This window comes from Parasteatoda tepidariorum, chromosome 7, assembly GCF_982258835.1.
Source record: "Parasteatoda tepidariorum strain Cologne lab strain chromosome 7, Ptep-v5.0, whole genome shotgun sequence".
In the NCBI taxonomy this organism is placed as follows: Eukaryota; Metazoa; Arthropoda; class Arachnida; order Araneae; family Theridiidae; genus Parasteatoda; species Parasteatoda tepidariorum.
Window position 1 is genome coordinate 87,693,396 of NC_141761.1, and position 20,703 is coordinate 87,714,098.

The 20,703-nt window shown below is 29.6% G+C and overlaps 1 protein-coding gene across 7 annotated transcripts in view; it reads right to left on the minus strand.

The window, feature by feature from the left end:
• Positions 1-20,703, minus strand: part of LOC107439667 (uncharacterized) — a 392,882-nt gene that overhangs the window by 267,795 nt on the left and 104,384 nt on the right. For all 7 annotated transcript variants that reach the window (XM_087168223.1, XM_087168215.1, XM_087168217.1 and 4 more), the window contains 9 exons: positions 19,172-19,193; positions 17,498-17,690; positions 15,002-15,271; positions 12,493-12,676; positions 11,550-11,592; positions 11,299-11,368; positions 10,360-10,660; positions 6,350-6,547; positions 3,293-3,492 (listed from right to left, as the gene is read on the minus strand). In XM_087168223.1, coding sequence (XP_087024349.1) covers positions 3,293-3,492; positions 6,350-6,547; positions 10,360-10,660; positions 11,299-11,368; positions 11,550-11,592; positions 12,493-12,676; positions 15,002-15,271; positions 17,498-17,690; positions 19,172-19,193 — 1,481 coding nt within the window. The remainder of the gene's footprint in view (positions 1-3,292; positions 3,493-6,349; positions 6,548-10,359; positions 10,661-11,298; positions 11,369-11,549; positions 11,593-12,492; positions 12,677-15,001; positions 15,272-17,497; positions 17,691-19,171; positions 19,194-20,703) is intronic.

Sequence of the window (20,703 nt, forward strand, 5' to 3'; positions counted from 1 at the left end):
TTAAAAAATGGCATTTCACTTGAAATAATTTCATAAAAACAACCAAAACATTTAATAAATTATGAATTATAGATAGGATCCAAATATAATCAGAATTTTAAAAACTGATCACTGGTTATAAAAAAAAGTAATAACTCGAGGAACTTCTTGACTCTTTCACGGAACCGCAGAGTTCTGCGTAACATCATTTGGGAACCGCTGTTCTAGACCATAAGTAAAGTTTCATAAGTAAGTTCTAGAACATTTAGTTCCCGAACTAAAGCATATAATTTTAATGGAAATAAAAATTTAGAGATAATGGAAGTTGTAAATTAGAAATAATAAATTGAAAATTAATATTAAAGCAAGGAAAAACAAAAACCTTGTCAAAATCTTATGCATTACTATTGAGGAAGGCAGCATTAAAAACATCAAAATATCTCTGATAGTTGGAAGAAACATATGGAAGGTGAAAGGCGAATAAATATTAGAACACCTTCAAAATTCTTCGGACTATAAAATAAATTTCGAATTTTTTAATCTCACTTTCTTCAATTGAGATTTCTCAGATTTAGGAAGCAGTTTTTCTTTCACTTCACTTTAATATTAAAGTTCTATTTTTAATTACATATGATTTTGACCTCAGTTTTGATAGTGATTCTAAACATTTTTATTTAAGATGGTAATTACAGAACACCCTTAATATTTTTTTCAGAAAGCCATGTCTTCAATTAAATAACAATTGAAAATGAAGTAACAGTAGCAAGTGAAATAACTATTAAAAATAGTATAATAATAGAAAAATAATATAACAATTAAAAAGAGATTAGAAAATTAAAACAATAGTTGAAAAGGAGATAAAAATAGAATAAAAAATGCCAGCTAGTGAACAATAGTTGAAATTAAAACAATAGTTGAAAAGGAGATAAAAATAGAATAAAAAATGCCTGCTAGTGAAAATAAAAAATAGCAGCGGTCACCCTAGCAACGCATGCAATGACGACGCATGCGCACTGTTTACTATTACTCTTGAACACAGTTGAAAAGTATGTGCACTGCACACCATCAAATCCAAACCAAGACCCATTTGTTGGTAAAAATTAAATGGGAACAACAATGGAAAAAACAACAATGAAAAATGATATAATTGTAGCAAATATATCAAATTATTCTTTGAGTTTTCTTTTTTGTTCTAGCTCATATTTTATTTCTTTTCTACAGATTCAAGTTATTAGATTAAAATTAGAGTTAAAAAATTATTGAAAAACTACAGAAAAATTAGATCAAACAGTTACAAATGTTATTTTTACATCCTGCGTCTATATAATCCAAATTGAAGAGATAGGCTTATTTCAGAAAAAAAAGAATGAAAGAAAGAAAAGAAAAAGGGTAGCTTTAAACATGAATTTTCAAAAGTGGCATTGCTCATGGCATTTAAATATTAAATGTCGCAGATAGTACAAATTGTACAAAAGGAAAGTCGATTTAAAATTCAGACAATAAAAATAAATAAAAATTACACACTGTAAAACGAGACTAGAGTAAGTATTAAATAAATTTAAAATCCTTCCAGTAACTGATTAACTTTTCAAGCCCTTTTCCTCCTTAAAAAAAAAAAAAAAAAAAAAAAAAAAAAAACTTCCTTTAAAGTTTTAAAAATGATCAAGTTACACATGAATTGATCCAGCTAAAAAGTAGTGAAATTTATGGAAATAAAAAAAGAATGCAATAAATAATTGTGTTATAAAAAGATTGTATTAGAAAAAGATATCAATTGAAAAGGACATAATAATGAATAATAAAATAACAGCTAGAAAAGTATAACAATATAAAATTTCAAAAAAAATTGAATGAAGATGACAATGAGACAAATAACAATTAAAAATGAAATAACAGTAGCAAGTGAAATAACTAATGCGCGAAAAGAGTATAATAATAGAAAAATAAAATAACAATTGAAAAAAAGATTGCATTAGGAAATTAAAATAACAAAAAGATAACAACAGAATAGAAAAAAATTAAATGGAGTTAACAATTTAAAGAACAACAATGATAAATGAAGTAATTGCAGCAGATAAATTAAATATTGAAAAAGTTATACTAATAATGTAAAATAAAATAATATTAGGAAAAAACACAGAAAATGCAAGTATAATTGGAAATTGAGATAACAAAAGAAAATTAAATAACAATTAAATATCAAGGAGCTAGAATGCTTTATGTCTATGAAAGCTGGTTGCAAGAAAAACTTAAAAGAGATAACAGTGGAAAATATAAGAATTAAAAAAAATAATAACAGTAGCAAGTAAAATAACTATTAAAAATGATAAGAAATAGAAAACTAAAATATCAATTGAAAAAAAAAGATGGCAATAGAAAATTAAGATACCAAATAAAAAAGAGATAACAATAATATAAAAAATAATTTAAAAAAAACGATTTTTATGGAGACAATAATTGGAAAACAACAATGAAAAATAAAATAATTGTAGCAAATTAAATAAATATTGAAAATGAAAAACTATTAATGATAGATAATACAGCATTGGAAAAAGAGAAAAACAGAAAATGCTATTATAATTGGAAAATGAAATGACAAATGAAGATCAAGGGGAAAGAATGGTTATGTCTAGGAAAACTGAACCTGAGAAAGAAAAAAAAATGCTAATTTTACAAACGGGCAAGAAACAGCTTTTTCCTTCATACTTTTTCCTTTTTACCTTTTTTTTTTACCACGGCGCATCTTTAAACTAGTCTGAGGGGGTGGCCGAAACTCTAAGTAATTTTCAATACTTGGCAATCCTTAAAATGAAGGTTGGTAGCTCAGGGGAGAGAGCGTTTGCCTCCCAATGAGGTGAACCGGGTTCGATTCCCAGCGACGGCTGGTCGATACGAATTCTGCAACCGGCTTGCACCGACCACAGTGCTGACGCAAAATATCCTCAGTGGTAGACGGATACTAGGTTAGAGTCCCCTTGCCATCAGGCTCACCAGGTTTTCGTGGTATTTCCTCTCCATGCGGGTTAGTTCCATCAAAAAGCCCTCCACGGAGGCAAATTTATCTTAATACTTGATCCAGGAGTTCCCTTATCTTCTGGATTGGGTTCAAGATTATAAGGCTACGAAGCTGAACATTAGTCGTAAACTTTAAATTGGGTCTGTTGTGCATCAACAACGGTTATAAAATAAAATAAAATCCTTAAAATGTAAAGAATGGCGATCCAGAAAAAATTGACATAAGCAATTCTTCCTCTTTGATCTTCAAGTGAAAAAGGGATAAGAAAAAAATTAAGAACCAAACAATAAAGCTTACTTCACTTATCAGCAAAATGTGTCGATTGCCAGTCGAAGAAATTCGAAAGTCCGGAGAGTCTTTCAAAGGTGTGCCATTTCTAAACCACCTCACTTCAGGAACTGGTATTCCTGTTACCTCTACTTCCAGAGTTATTTTACTTCCGGATCTTACGACAGCAGCATCGAATTTCTTTTTGAACCTTGGTGCTTCTCTTAAAGCTGTAATTTAAATGAAAAAATAATTACAAAACAACTATTAATGTGTGTTTATTATTATTTCGAGAAGAGAACTTATTTTCTCTCAAAGAAACTTCTCTGAAGCGAAATGCGGGTGTGCATTAGTAATTTGTAGTATTAATCGTTTTGAAATAATGCTTAAATATTATTCAGGGAAGAATAATTTTATGCATTAAATGTAATTATCGAAGCCATTTTTGTTCTTTTTGTTTGAATGCTTAAAGCACGATACAAAGCTTTAATATTAATTATATAATATATATATATATATATATATATATATAAAAGAACTTTATAAGAAAACTGACAAATAACTTAAATATTTTTTAAAATTTTTTTTTTTAAATTAATAATTTTTTTTTAAAAAAAATTCATTTTTTAGAAACTTTTTAAACAATAAATAAAACATCAAAAACGAAATTCGGTTCCAAAAAACTTTTTTTTTATGATGAAAACCTTTTTGGTATGATGAAATTTTGAGATAGCGCCATTTTTATATTAAGTATAGAAGGTGCTAACTAAAGACGGACTGGGAAATAACTAACCTAATAATATTTTATAACATACGAATATTTTCATGGGCCTAAACAATGACAATTAGTCAACAATTAGTGACAATTAAACAAATTTCAGTTTTAGAAAAAAAAATTCTTTTTTTTAGATGGTTCTACTTTTATACTGAGTATTGAAGGAGTTAACTAACGATGAACAAGGAATAAATCTTTTAAAATTTTTATCTCCAACTTATAGAAATAAAATTACAATTGTTTTTTCGTACCGTCATTCAGGGCTACTTTGTGCAGCGGGGGCTACTTTGTGCAAATTCGAATTTGGCATTTTTCAAGTGCTGCTATTCAGTATTATGTTTATTTCACGTTAAAAATGTGTGGAATTTGAAGATAGAAGTCTCTTCTATTACTACAAACATTTTTTCGAATTTTAAAACAATCTCAGAGTGTGTTTCGTTCATCCAATGCCAACAACTTTCCGAGGACGTCGGATGCCGAAAAGTGTGCGTGGAAACTTTAGCTGTGAAATGCAAAGACGTTGATAAAAAAATTGTCGTTAGTGCAAATTTTTTTATTTATATATTAATAAACAATTATATCATGTTAGCTTTAAAAAAATTTGAAAATTAATAACAAATAAATGGAAAATGAAAAAAAATGCATTTTGGGGCTACTTTGTGCAAAGTTTCATTCGTTTTTTTTTCGACAGAAAAATGGTCAGACGTTATAAAAAAATACCTGGAACGAGAAACTACCGTGATTACACTTTAGAAAAGCTGCAACAATGTTTGCAAGCAGTTGTTGGTGGTATGCCGATTGCAGAAGCTTCTCGGAAGTACAAAATCCACAGAAATACTATCTCTAATAAAATTCAGAAGAAACACGTGAAACTTCCTGGTAAACTATTATTTTTCTTCTACAAAGATTTTTCTAATGACTTAATCAAACGATTTAACACATAAAAATATTTTTTATAGGACATCGGGTAATTTTGACAGAAACTGAAGAGCAAGTTCTGTCATGTTCATTCAAGGATGTTATGTTCAAATTTAACAATATTATAAATGTTAATGAATATGTAATAATTATTATTTTTAAAATTTCATCCATTTCAATGTTTAAAAATGTATATGGTTTTCTTTTGTTTAAACTAAAATGCTTTGAAATAAACATTCTTTTTAAGAAAAAAATTCTTCAAAAAAATGGTTTTTGAACGCTGAAAATTATTTTCAAACTAATATCTTTACATATCTTGATGTTTTTGTCTTTAAAAATGTCAACAATTAACTTTTTTAACAATTTTATATCAATATTTTACTAAAAACATGATTATTAAACTGAATTCCTATCGCTGCACAAAGTAGCCCCATTTGGGGGCTACTTTGTGCAAGGTATGTTTTGACTTATTATTCGTAAATATTACATACAAATAATGCCAATATTTATCAAATTCACTCGTCTGAGTCCAGTTATGAATATAATATCGATAAATTTTACTAAAGTTTGAATTAACATAGTTTTTTTACATGTCAAAGTTCAAAAACTGCGAAATCCTGCATAAAGTAGCCCCGAATGACGGTATGCTGACAGACGAGAACCATAAGCGAAGTTAACTCCCGAAAACGAAACCAAAATACTTTTTCTTTTGATTTGAGAATTTTAACCTTTATTTATTTAAACAAATAAGATTTTTAATCTATATAAAATTTATTTAATATATTATTTATAATTTTTTAATTTTTCTGCCATCAGAATTTTCTCACATTTCAGTATGTTTTTGTATTTTAAATGCATTTTCGAAGAAACGTTGATTTTGAGAAAATTTCTTTACGCTAATACCCATTACAAAAAATATTTATTATAGAATTCCTTGAAATTTTCTCAGTAGACTTAGTATAATGCTGGCAGTGTTTTGAAACAAAAGCAAACGTCTAAGTGTGAATTTATTATTTTTTATCAAGTTTTAAGTAAGCATATTTAAAAAAAAAATTCTTTAAAAATTAGTTCTAATTCATTGGGGTGGTTTTTTTAAAAAAAATTTTTAAGATTCATGTTCAAAACACGGGTAATCATGTTATTAATATTGAAAAAATTATTTTAAAATTTTTACACAGTTTGTTGTAGAGCAAAAATGCTTGATTCGTGGTATGAAAAATGTGTCATTTTTAAGCTCAAATCAAATTCGCTTGGAAAAATATTTTATAAATTCTAAACTTCAATTTAAATTTGCCATTTTAGAACCCCTACTTCAAATTGAAATTGATCTCTTTTAAAAAAAAAAAATTGGAGTGAGACGTCATAAATGGTGTTCTTCCAATTGGGTTACTTACGTTTTACTTTGACATCCGCTATGCTAGTGGCTTTTCCACTGGTATTGGATGCTATACAAGAATATCTACCACTGTCAGATTCTGAACTTTTCAATATGAACACCGACGTTCTATTTTTACCACTTGTAATCTGTAAGTTAGTTGAACTTTTCAACTCTATATCATCCTTTAGCCATTGAATAGTTGGTTCAGGTTCCCCTAAGGGCAAATACGAAACAAATTATAAAAATTTTCTTGTAACAAACAATTTTAATAATGTTGATACCTCTCAAACATTTTTGCTTGTGAGTGTAAGGAAATAAAACTTAGAAGGCTTAGTTTCATACTTTTATATGATTAAGATTATTAAAAATAATTTAACCTGCTAGCAATCACACTATAAGAAATAAATTAATATTTCAATAACTACACACTCAAAAAAAAATAAATTAGCATGCTAACAATCACACAATTTAACAAATAAAATGACCTTCTAATAATCACAGACTCTATCAAATAAATTAATTTTACTACAAACACAAGCTCTAAGAAAAAAATTTACTTTTCAACAATCACACACTCAAATACATTAGCCTTCAAATAATCACGCATAGAGCGAAAGATATTTTTGCATTAACAATTACAATTTAGTTAATTTTAATGAAGAGAAAAAAGTTATAAACAACTCATTCAGGGCCGGGATAGCCTGGTCTGTAGGTCACCGTGGTTCGTGGGTTCGATCATCCCAGGCCAGCCAAAAACTCCCCGTGTAGTAAATGGTGACAGATGCACGTTAAATCTGTCGAGTCCCAAAGAATCCTCTATGTTCCCATAACAAATTAATACCTCTGGGGGTACTGATCTAGGAGTTTCCTTGTCTTCTGGATTGATTTAAAATTACAAGGCTACGGAGTTGAACATTAGTAGTCGTAAACCCAAAATCGGATCGGCTATTTAACGATGGATATATATATATAAATAAAAAACTCATTCAGAGCCGTGGTAACTCAGGGGACAGAGCAATTGTCTTCCAATATGGGGAACTGGCTTCGAATCCCAGTGATGGCTGGTCGAGTCAAATTCCGCACTCGGCTCGCCGCAATCATAGTGCTGACGTAAAAATCCACAGTGTTTGATGGATCAGAGGTTAGAGTCCCTTTGTCGTCAGGCTAACCGTGAGATGTTTTCGTGAATTTCCTTTCCATGTAAAGCGAATTTGAGTTAGTTCCATCAAGAAGCTACTCCACGAAGGAAAATCTCTCCCAACACTTGATCCAGGAGTTCTTTTGTCTTCTGGATAGGGTTCAAAATCAAATGGAGTTGAACATCGGTAGTCGTAACCGCAAAAATTGGGTCGGCTGTCGAACAACAGTTAAATAAATAACTCATTCAATTCTCGTGATACTATGAATCTCTTACTCTATCTATGAATACTTAAGTTGAAATATTAAAATTATGGAAAAAAATTTACAATTTACCCTCTAAATTCAGCTTTTGAGGTCAAAGAATTCAAGAATTTCTCATATTTAGCCTTTAGCTCCAGCGCAAAAAAAAATAATTTCTTTTTTAATATATTCAATCCTTTTTCACAATACCCACCTAAAGGTAAGTTTGTACTTAGTCTCGAAAAGCGTATGAGTAAAAAGAAACTCGAAGAACCACCATCTGTATGTAGAATTTAAAGGCAAAACAATAAAATATCATGAAATATTGATTATTTTTAAATATCGTAACAATATTTTAAAGTATCTTCGGCTGACATATTATGAGCGACCTATCTAATTAATATCCAGTATAATATAACTATCAACAACTATGATATTATGACTACAATCGATAATATCTTGATTACTACCGCTTACAATAGTTATTGAATAAGCGCGATAATTATTGACCACGTTACTATCGGAGTTATTGACACTTACTAACTTGGTAAATTTATTGTTATATTTTAATGATTTCCCATTGTTTTTTCAAAGTTATAATTAATAAAAAAAATTTAGAAAGTAATTTTCCTTATTTGCTTAACAAAAATATTGCGAAAGTAAAAATAATGTAAATTGATAAAATATTGGGTTATTCGGAAAGTAATTTCGTTTTTTATCTACAGAAGACTTAACTTTATTTTTTTCAAGTCAACTTCACATTTAAGCAGCATAATCATTATATATTTTGACAACTGATAAAGCAACGCTTACTAGTGAAAAAGTTCTATTAATTCTACTTATACTTTTTCACAATCGAAAAAGGAAAAATGTTGTTGAAGCGAGAAAAAAATTATCCGACTTGTTTGAAGCATGGAGACTAGAGTATCAGACGGAAGCCCAGCTCAATGCATAATTTTCCTCGCAATGTAATTCGTCAGGATTTACTGGATAGTGTTTGCATAACCGCCGCTAGGTGGCTGCACAAATAGTAGGCCAGCTAAATTTTTCATTCGCCAGCATTGAACGCGTGCGGAATTTTTGAATTAATAAACTATTTCAAACCCTTATATTCTCATTTGTTTGTGATTTTTTTGATAATTATTACTAGTAATTATGGGAAACTTCTGTTTTTGTAAATTTTCATAAGATACACCTTAGTTAATTAAACTTGTGAAGACATAATAAATACATTGATTGAAGCAAACCGATGAATAACAACTCGAATAACAACTCGTCTGATTACTAAATGACAGTTCATAATCATTTGAAAAGTCTACAGATGCAATCTCAAAACTCGATAGAGTTCCTCATGTTCTTATGGAAATAAATTTCTGCCGTCGCGTTGACGTCGATGATTTGCTTGTCAAACCTTAAGAAAAGCATCCATTTTTGACACCTATCATCACTGAGGACAAGAAATGGGTGTTTGCTGCAATATTCTAGTCTCTACAAAAATTTTCAGATGGTAAAACCTTTGCTTCAAATAAGGATGCCAAAAATCGCCTGGATCAGTTTTTTGTCAGCAAAGAATGCAAATCTTATGCGCGGAAAATCATGGGACTGCCAGAATGAGGACAAAAGGTATTGGACCAGAATAAACAATCTAATATTTAATAAAATATTTATTCACTATAATAGAATCGTCTTTAATTTTCCTGAAAAAAATAAATTAATAAAAATAAACCGGAATTCGTTTTGAACAACCCTATTGAAGAAATAGTGCGATATAAATTGAAATATCGATTGACAATGTATAAACTAAAACGAAACTCGGTGGCGCGATAGCCCATAGAGGGCCATGGCCTACTGTGCCCAACTCAGTTTTCTTGACCTTGGGCTCTGGGGTGCAGGAGCAGATGTTTTAGTCAGGTGGTCAGCCGAACGCGGAACCCCCAGTGTTTACTTCCCAAGCATGCGTGGTACTCATTTATCGACCCACTGAAGGGATGAAAGGCGGAGTCAACCTTGCCCAGCCCGAGGATCAAACCAGGGACCTGTGGCACGTCAGCGTGAAGCGCTACCGCTCAGCCACCAGGCGTCATTGACAATGTATAGCGGCATCAAAATTCGGATAACACCCAAAACTGTTAGTTTCCAAGGGTAACTATACCAAAGATAGTCAAGCGTAATGCATAAAATCTGACATGTTTCATTTACACTACGGGTTGACCGTAGTATTTCATTTATATATTTAAAATGGTAACGAATCGTATAAATTTCTTTTCAATAAATTAATTTCTTCGATTTATATAAATTTCTGGGATTCATAAATTTGATTTAATAGATTTTGACTATCACTAAATGCAAATAAATCATGATATATAAGAACAAGTTATAGAAATGAAAATGAGTGTAAACCATAATAATCGTCATATGTTAAATTTATCCACAATTGCATTTCACTTGGTCTTTCACTGCCACTTGGGAAATTCTTCCTCCACAAAAGAATGAAAGTTAGCAGGTTGTCTTTATTTCAGACAATACCAAGAAAAAAAAATACTTTTTTTTCTCTTTGAGAAATAACCTTAAACATGTCTTATACGCATCAGAATTTTTTTTTTTAAATTATCTGTTTAGAAATTAAAAATTTATTCGTTGTTATACCTTCATAAAATGCCTCTAAAAGCAATTTTTCACCAGCAGTAACGATTCCAGCTGAAACAGGTTTCGTGAATTTCGGTGGAGCATAGTTAGGTTGGACTTGCACAGTAGACTGAATAAAATTATCTGAAATGGGTAAAGGTTTCTTTTCTTCAATGGTTTTCACCACTGTCTGTGAAGGTTGAGGTAGAGGGGCGGGCTGCTGTTTCTTCACTACAGTTGATTGCTCCATGCTAATCAAGTGCTGACTTTGCAACGATGAGAAAGATGGAAACTCAGGTAACTGATAATCAGCATCACTTAACTACAAGCAAAAACAATTCTTTTAAAAGATTTATAACTCATTATTATTTGATCAAATAAAAAATTATGCTTAATAAAATTAAAAACAAAGCAACAAACACAAATTAATAGGTTCATAAACCTGATGATCGTTTCGGTATTATATAAAAGTATCTTATAGAGGATCATATAGTACTCGGATACTTAACAGAACACATTTATATACGAAGTACAGCAATAATTTTGGTACTATACAGTTTTGCCATTATACTATACAGTTATTTGCCATTGCGGTTCCTTACAGTTATAACATTTTCCATGTCAAGTTAAATATTTAAATACTTAACAGAACACATTAGTATATGAAGTATAATTCGTTTAGGTACTATACAGTTTAGCCTTTATACTATACAGTTATTTGCCTTTTCCATGCCAAGTATTTGGATACGTAACAGAACTCATTAGTATACGAAGCACAGAGATGGTTTCGGCACTATACAGAAGTTCTTTAATATACGATTACAGACAATAGTACACAAAAAAAGCTTTACATATTACGATATTAAGCTACACCATCCTTAATTTTATTAGAACTTCAGTGCAAATTAGTACAAAATAGTAAATATTAAAACTTGATAATAAAAAAAAGCATAAAATTACCTCAGACATAGAGCTAATAGTACTAGTTTGCATGATAGTTTTCTTTTTACTCATAACCATAGAATGGGCCCTAAAGCAAACAACAATGAAATATAGTTTAAATTAATACCAATTTTATTTATAAAAACTGAAAACATTCTTTTTGCATGCATTCAAAGTTAATATTAATATATCATGCATAATGATAAAATGGCAAATGAAACATTAAATAAAAGTATAATGCTTATCAAAATTGGAAAAAAAATTATTACCTTTGTTCTTCGCATGTAACAACTGGTTCACTAACAAGGTAATCTAGACAGAAAAGAGTGCAATGAAAATTAGCAGTTTAAAAGGCTTTAACATAGAATAATTGTACAGACTTTAATTTTAAAGAAATTGTTATAGAAATCTGTGCCAGGAGCAAGAGTAAATATTCTTATAATCTAAGATATTTAAGTTATATACATTAATTTATAAAGAAGCAATATTAAGTCATAGTTTTATACAAAAAAATATTATTTCTTTAAATAATTATCAGAATTAGACTTTACAAATAATATGCTTTTGACAGTGATAATTTTTTTTTAAAAAATGGTCAAATTGGAATAAATGTCAAAACAAGCAATCTCTTGGCTTATAATAGTAGTATGTTTAAGCAAAGAATCCCAAGGAAACAAAAGCAAAAAATATGAAGAAAAAAAGTTTTGAAAATTGAAGGAAAAAAAAAACTTTTTTGCTTAGTAGTCGAATGAAAAAGTTCGATAAGTTTCGAATACCCTAAACACAACACTCCTCGTCAGATTGATAACATAAGTGAAAACTTGTCATAAAACAAGACAGAAAAAAAGACGCAATCGGGAACAACAAAAAAATAAAAGGGAAAAATTCATGAGAATAAAACAAGAGACCACGGTAGCCAAGAGAATGATGGTGAACGAAGGAGACAAATTAGGATTGAATATATTATTATGCGCAAGGCTGAAATGGAGCAAAACTGAGATCATATGCTAGAGAATCGTCATTGATATGAATGAATTAAGATACAAAGTCAACAAAATGAGCAATAAAACAACAAATAAAAATATTTAATTTACAAAACGTTTTAAAGAAAATGGAATACATCAGTTTCTTCTAAGAAAATCGAAGTGAAAAACCCTTAAAGAATATTATGACCTTAATATCTATTAACAAACATTTGTCAAAAGAATGTACCTTCGAGTTGTAGTAATGCAGATGTAGTTGCAATGCCAGAATTATTTTCAGCTATAGCTGAGTATCTTCCAATATTGTTATTCTGAATATCTTTTATAATTAACCAATATTTTTTATCATCATCAGTTCCAGTTTCATGGTGTGCGTCTTTTGGTACTGGTTTGCCCTTGAAGTTCCATCTCACCTAGAAAAATAGAAAATATGTCATCAGGCATTAAGATTGTATGAAGTCGAATGTTTAAATGCAGTTGGCAGAATTTATGTAATATTGCTCTTTTCAATACAAAACGCATTTTATGCCTTTGATAATATCGTGTAATTAATAATTTTTGTATATAAATATTTTTTTTCCTTTCTAAAAAATTTTCAAATTATTTTATTTAATAAAGTTTTATACTTATTAAGGAAATAAGTATTGTTTTTATATAAAAAGAAAATTGACAGTCCTGGATTTGCTTATTACTTAAAAAATAAAATGAAGCTTAGCACAAAGATAAAAAAAAAACATATCTCACACATACGCGACTAAAAAGACGCAGAATTCTTGCAAGCATGTGAATTTTCAATAAAATAATTTTTTTTCATTTTTTCTTTAGACAGTGAAACATTTTTTTAATAAAACAGCACATAGTTTGTTTAAAAATAATTTGCAATATCAAAAGAGACACAACATTATAAAAGCCATTAGGTTCATTTGAAAAAAAATTAAATCGTTAAAACCATATATTTAAAGTGGATTAAAAAGGAGAAAATAATTCTGATTTTGACAGATCAAAAACGCTGGACACAAAAAATTCGAAAAATTTTGCGGGGTTTTTCATTTTTAGCAGAAGTTATGCTCTCTCCGTTTTATTGTTTATTAAGTCGACTTTGATTTTTATGTTTATTTTATTTTTAGTTATCTGTCTGTTGTCAAAATTATAATTGGTGAAAAATTCTACTTGCAATATTTAGAAAACAATTGCAACCTATACTTAGTCCATTTAGCTCCAGTCGAAATAGTGATCGGAATTTCGATTGACGATAAATGTCGATAACATGACGCAAGTAAAGCATTAAAACTTAAATTGTCAACAAATGCAAAATTCCAGCTAAAATTTAATTATTTTAGCAGGTCGAAAAGTAGCCGAAATTTCTTTTTAAGATTTCTATTTAATAATAGGGCGATTGAATTCTGCTTGCAGTAGTCGGAGAGCAATTAAGACATATGTGATTTAACGCCAGGTTAACAAAAAATTGATAATTCAAAGACATTGAATGAAGCATAGAAATATTTTTTATTGTAATTGAAACCAATATAAAAAATATCCATCATAAATTTAATTATCTTAACATAAAACACATAAGTGCAAATTTGTTTTACCCTTTGACGTAGAATTTTCATTAAACATATTTTTCATTATTTCGTATTAATTTTCGTCAAAATGAGTGAAAGATATTAGATTTAGTATTTTAATAATTTATGGTTATGAAATATAGCATGAAACACCATTGTTATTTTCGGCGTTAAGGTAAAATAGTCCAAACATGATCCATTTCCGAACAATTTTTACATTTTTACAGTTATTGATTTCTAAGAGAAACAGTTATTCCTCATTGAAATTACTTTAATTTACAAAATCAATTATTAAAAATTCTTGAATATAAATGGAAAAAAAATTATTAACTACTTTTTTTGGATATTATATTTTAGTATAAATATAATTTCGATAATTCAACAGATCTTTTTAGCATCAGGGTGGCCACTCAAATCAGGTTTCAAATTTCTCTGATTTTTCCAGGTTTTTCAGTTAAAAATCCTAAAATTTTCAGGTCAATGTGCTTTTTTTCCCTCATAAAGTTTAGGTTGAGTACAAGAAAAGTGTCAATATTATAAAGTATTTTATTTAAAATATTATTTTTTTAATGTTATTTTATCACCTTTGACTCATGGGATAGAGTGCTAGCCAGGTCACCTTATGGGAATGAGGTGACCTGGAAAGGTTCTCTATTCTTTAAGAAACCATGGGAGTTTAACAGGGTTATAATGAACCAAATTTTGATGCAAGCGAAGTATTGCTAAGTTGATGATATTTCAACTGTCCGGAAATAAATTTTCGTCTAAAAGTGGGTATAACAGTTGGTAAAATAATTTTAATTAAGAAAATTAGTAAATAATTTTAATTAGTAAAATTAAGAAAAATCAAAGAAAAAATTTCAGCTTTTCTTTAAAAAAAATCCCTGATTTTTCAAGGTTTCTGTCCAAATTTCCCTGATTTTTCCAGGTTTTTTCCAGCATTAAAAAATTCCCTGATAATTCCAGGATTTCAAGGTTTTCCAGTTGGGTGGCCACCCTGTAAATATTTGACTATTTTACATAATTAAAAAATTCCAAAATATATTTTCACTCTTGCAATTAGAACGTCAAAAAAAACACATAAAAGTAACACCGGTGTCCCATCAGCGTAAAAGGGTTAATTGATGAGTGAGAATCACCCTATAAAAAATAATGTTGACAACAAAAACTTACTGTAGGTTTTGGACTGCCATCAACAACTGTTTCGAAGCGCACTGTTCCACCAAGAGGCAACACTCGGTTCTCAATGTGTTGTAGAAAGGTAGGGGGAACTTCTTGAGGTGTTTGTCCGAATACCACGGGTCCAGAAGGTGACACTGATACAGAACATATGCTCTGGGCATCGCCCACTTTATTCTGCGCCTTCACAGAATATGTTCCGCGATCTGAAACTTTGGAGGTAGGTATGGTCAATCTGTGAATGCCAGAATCTTCAGCAACAATCTTTTGAGGAAGAAAAAGCAATGTATTACAATGTGTGTATCGTATATATTACATTTGCAATGTATGCGATTAAAAGCAAGTTTATAATTACATTTATTAACATTATCAGGGAGTACGGAAAGCATTACCTTTAGTATATTGATTTCGCTTAATCTAGAGTCATAGCGAGATTTTATCTATTTTTCTGGTTAGTCGACTCTAATTCATTTTTGGGGGTTTATCGTTTCAGTTAATTTTAATAGATATCGGAAATCAAAACTTTCTGTATATTGTGTTCGTTTAATCTAGACTCATACTGAGATCTTATCTATTTTTCTTTATTTAGGAAGTTAGTTCATCTTAATCCGTTTTTCGGGGTGTTCGTTTCAGTTCATTTTAATAGATATCGGAAATCAAAACTTTCTGTATATTGTTTTGGTTCAATCTAGACTCATACTGAGATTTTATTTATTTTTATTTATTTAGGAGGTTAGTCGACCCTAATTCATTTTTAGGGGTTTATCGTTTTTAATAATTTTAATAGATATCGGAAATCAAAACTTTCTGTATAGTGTTTTCGTTTAATCTAGACTCATACTGAGATTTTCTTTATTTTTCTTTATTTAGGAAGTTAGTTCATCTTAATCCATTTTTCGGGGTGTTCGTTTCAGTTAATTTTAATTATATTTCTGTAGAATGTAAAAAGTCTAATCTATTTACTCATCCAATTTTATTGTCAATAAAAATTTAAGAAATTTAACTATTTACAGTTAGTTTATAGGGAGCTGAAATTCCAACAAGATATCTTTTCATTTTCACTCTTAAAATGCGAGTGCGAGCTTTTTTTTTATATACGATATGAATTTTCTTTCTTTCACGTCATGTGATCGATATTTTCCAGATGTTTCTTTGTTCAAATTCAACTACGCAGGCAATCATAACACCGGATGAATATGTTATTAAAATTTGAAAATATTTATTAAAATCTGTGGCATTCCAATTTCAAAAAGTTTTATTTTCTAGCACAGTAAGGATTCATTTTATAAATAAAGATTACATTTCTAACAAATAAAATATGATTAATACTTGCATAATCCTTTAACTATGCGAGAGAGATCATTAAAAATGTATTCTTTTTAGGTTTCGTTTTCATGTCTCTAATTCCATATAGCTATTATTTCAGGTATTACATATATCAATTTTAAAACTTTGTCAAAAAATAAACTAAAGTTTCTAAACATTAGAAGTTACAAATAGACACTTAAGAACAGAAAAAGAGTTTAAAAAAAGACTTAAAATCTGACGAATGAACATTAAGTAAAACATGATTAAAAAACATCAAAATCTGTTTGAATGAGATTCTTGAAAATCGAGAACAGTTGAAAGGTAATTACCAAAAACACCTCTATTCTTAAATTTCCTTCTTGCAGTCTCACGGGTTTTGCGTTTTTAATCTCACTTTTATCAAGTGTGATTAATTAGAATTTAAGAGAGTTTTTGCTTTATACTCAATTAAATATTAATCCGCGACCACTAATGCGTAATTTGACTATAAATTTAAAAAATATGCATTAAGGGTGGTGATGAAATAGCACCCTGCATAGCATGTTTTATCTTTTAACAATAATCAATATCTTATTATGTAGTTAAAGGAAATTTTCCTTCTAACGTCTTATTTTAATTTATTCATTTGTTTTTAATAAACAAACTGCCTAAATAGTTAATTTAAAGCAACAACATAATCACCATACTCGTATAATTTTAACCCTAATAGATTAAAGAAGAGTACTTCTGAGTTGAGTTCAGGATTTACTTAATTCCATTTTGAATAAAACTGACCGTTGGCAATACGATTTTAACCCATGATCTACCTACTAGAAGAGATAATTTATGTATTCACGGTGATTATTTAGACAAATGTTATTAAAAATAAATGCATGTTTGACAATGTCCTTAAGAAAAATGTAAAAATTTAAAAAAAATTTTGGATTCAGAATTTAAAGTAAATATTAAGTTGTTCTAAGATAACATACAATACAACGGCCAGTAAAACTATTTGAAAGGAGAAAAAAACAATTTCAAAGACAATATGTTTTTCACAAATCTTCAAAGCAATTATCCTTTCAGTTTCCAATAAAAATATTTAGGATAAAAAAATTTATTTTATTATTTAATAAAAACCGATATATAAAGATAGATAAACCTAAAACCATGAAAATATTTTGCAAAGAAAACATTGCTATTTACCTGACGTTCGTGAGTGCTTTGAATTTTAGTTCCATCTTTGAACCATCCGACAGTGGTTCCACTTTCTCCAGCAACTTGGCACTCCAATAATATACCATCGCCTTCAACAACAGATACATTGTCCAACAGTTTTAGAAATTTCGGAGGGTCATATTTCTCCACAGTAAGCAAGATGTCTTTTTGTTCGAATTGGCTAGAATTGAAAAAAGAAATGTATAAACTACTATTAAATATGAGATTGAGATTAAGTTCAGTAAGTTATACGGAATTTTATTTCAAGGAGACCGTGTCGTTTATGGCGACTAAACTCTAACTGACAGAAAAGTTCTTTATTTACGCCACACTAGTGCAGCACAACGGGCTATTGGGTCTTGGAAACATCCCTGAGGATATTCCAAAGACATGCCATCGCAATTTTGATCCTCTGCAGAGGGGATGGCTCCCCTGCTTTGGTAGCCCGATCACCTGCGCGTGAGGTCGAGCATTTTACGGTAGAACAGTTTAACGAGGACCAATACCGCACACCCTCGGTCCCTACGTAGGCTGATCAAAGTGGTCAACCACCCGCTTACTGACCGCAGTCAGTGATGCTTGACTTTGGTGTTCTACTGGGAACCGTGTCTTTACGATCAGTCCACTGAGGGACGAGAAGTTCAGTAAGTCATACGAAATTTCATACTAAAGAGACCACATGTCATGATAAAATTCGAATTGGAGATGAGGTTCAGAGGAAATGCATACTGAAGAGGCCGTGTGTGTTGACAAAATACTAATTAGCTGGGAGGTGAGGTTCAAAAAATTAAACGTCTCAATCTAAAAGACCGCGTGTGATGACAAAATTCGAATTGGAGGTAAACTTCAATAAGTTTTAAGGAATTTCATAGTTATGAAACTATGTATGTAAGAAAAGTTCTATGTGGTAGTGAGTATCAGTAAGTTTTAAGGAATTTCATAGTTATGAAACCATGTATGTAGGAAAAGTTCTAAGTGGTAGTGAGTATCAGTAAGTTATACGAAATTTCACACTTAAGAGACCGGGTGTATTGATACAATTTTGATTGGTAGTAAAATTCAGTAAGTCATAAGGAAGTTTATACTAAAGAGATCATGTATGTTGAAAAAATTCTAAGTTGGTGGAGAGTTTCAGTAAGTTATTTGCGAAATTTAAATGCCTTCAATTTTAAACCAATATTTTAAAACATTCAGATTGTTTGAAATATCAAGATCATAACAAGTCAAATTTGACTTTTTTCAATCAATGAGTCACATTTTTTAAATTAATAGTTAATAACTATCGCTTCGACTCGTTTTCTTTATTATAGGGTTTAACAAATTTTATATCCGTCTATAAGTTTTGTTTTAACTTTTAAAACAATATTGAGATGGAAGAAAAAGTTCAGAAATTTAAAACCCAAATATTTTAATTTTTACAATTCAGTCTGTTATTGCAAAAAAAAAATTTTAGGAAAACTTTTTTTGAGTATGTGTACGCCAGAAAAAGTTAAATACTAAAAAAGTAATATGAAAATACGCGATTTTTGTCAAAAAATTCATTTTGAGTTTGATTTAAAAATTTATGACTAGAATAACAGTTTTAATTTTCTTGCTAAAAACAAATTAGAACTATGTTAACAGCCTTATAAAATTTTTAATAACAAAAAAGTAATAACTTACCTTTTATGTATAACATCAACAGCTGAAAATAGAGAAATACTTATAATTACAAAAATTATCAACAAAAAAAAGCAAAAAAAACATTTTTGCCTTGATTTTTAAAATGCTGGATTATACTGAAATAAATTTTGAAATACGTAATTAACAATCAATCCCATTTAGTTAACAATTAATTATTCGAAACATTTCAAACACATAAATTATAGAAAAACAGATATTTCATTTACAAAGAGAAAGTTTAAAGCTTTTCAAAAGTTTATTTCAATATGCAGTGCACAAAAAAAAACGAACTACTCTGAATAACTTTTGATCTAATGATCGGATCTTCACGAGCTAGGACTCAATCTTAATGATTTGAGAGGGCGACCTCAATTATGCTAATTAATTTGTACAGACGATAGAAGTTACGAAATCAAACGCAAAATATGGCATGTTCAGAATTAATATAAATTTCATTAACGGAATCGGATTTCTAACAGCCAAAGTATGGGGGGGTAACCACATTACGGAAAATATTTTCCCAATATTTTGGTCAGAACAGCGGAACAAAATTTCTATCCCTTAAAGTAAATTTTACTTTCTGAGTATTTCGCCATATCTCAAGAACTTTAATAGCGAATTTAAAAATTTTTGCACAAAATAGAAATATTCGTTCATCCATAGATAAATCCTAACAAAAAATAAATTATTTATAAAGACGCCTATATTAAAGATTTGATTTCTCAAAAACATCAGAAAGGTTCTACGTTCGAAACCCGGTAAGGCATGGGTGTTGTTTCATTCTCTATACTATCCGTCCTTACTGTGGGAGCAACGTTGACCCACCTAATATGGTGCCCCTGAAAGAGTGGCCAACAAATATGCCCTATAAATGCCTGAATTGACAAAATGTTAATCCAGGGGAGCATTGGAAATAAAAAACAACTTTGGATAAAAGAATTTTATAAGTGGGAAGAAATTCGAATCCATCATCAGGGGTCTGTTTAGAAGAAATTTGGGTCCGTTAACGAACCCTTCAAAAAATATCTTTGTATAAAAACGGACTCTTCACAAAATATTTTAACCTAAAAACGGACCTTTCACAAAATAATTTATCTTTCAATCGGACCCTTCACAACTTTTCTTATCTTCGTTATTGTTTTGTTAATCGAATAAACCCTTCCCAGGAAGGAAGGGGGGATAGAAAGACAGATTTAACGAACTAAATTTTGTCTTCGGCAGACGCTTCTTCCTTTATTCCTCCGAAATGAATATTCTGAGTTCAGCAGTATAGGCTAAATACCAAATATTTATGTGGTGCATCGCTAATTTAGTAGCTGCAATTGCTGTTTATTTTTGAAAATTAAATTTTTTTAATTATAATTTTACAGTGTTGAGCATAATCTTGTATGTCTTCACAATTTAAAAACTCCTTGAAAAAGTTTTTTTTGCAGTAACGGACCCTATTTGCACAAATTCACAAAAGCGGACCCTGGTTGAAAGAATGTGACTTAACATTTATTTTATATTCCCAAATTACGAGTAATTTTTTC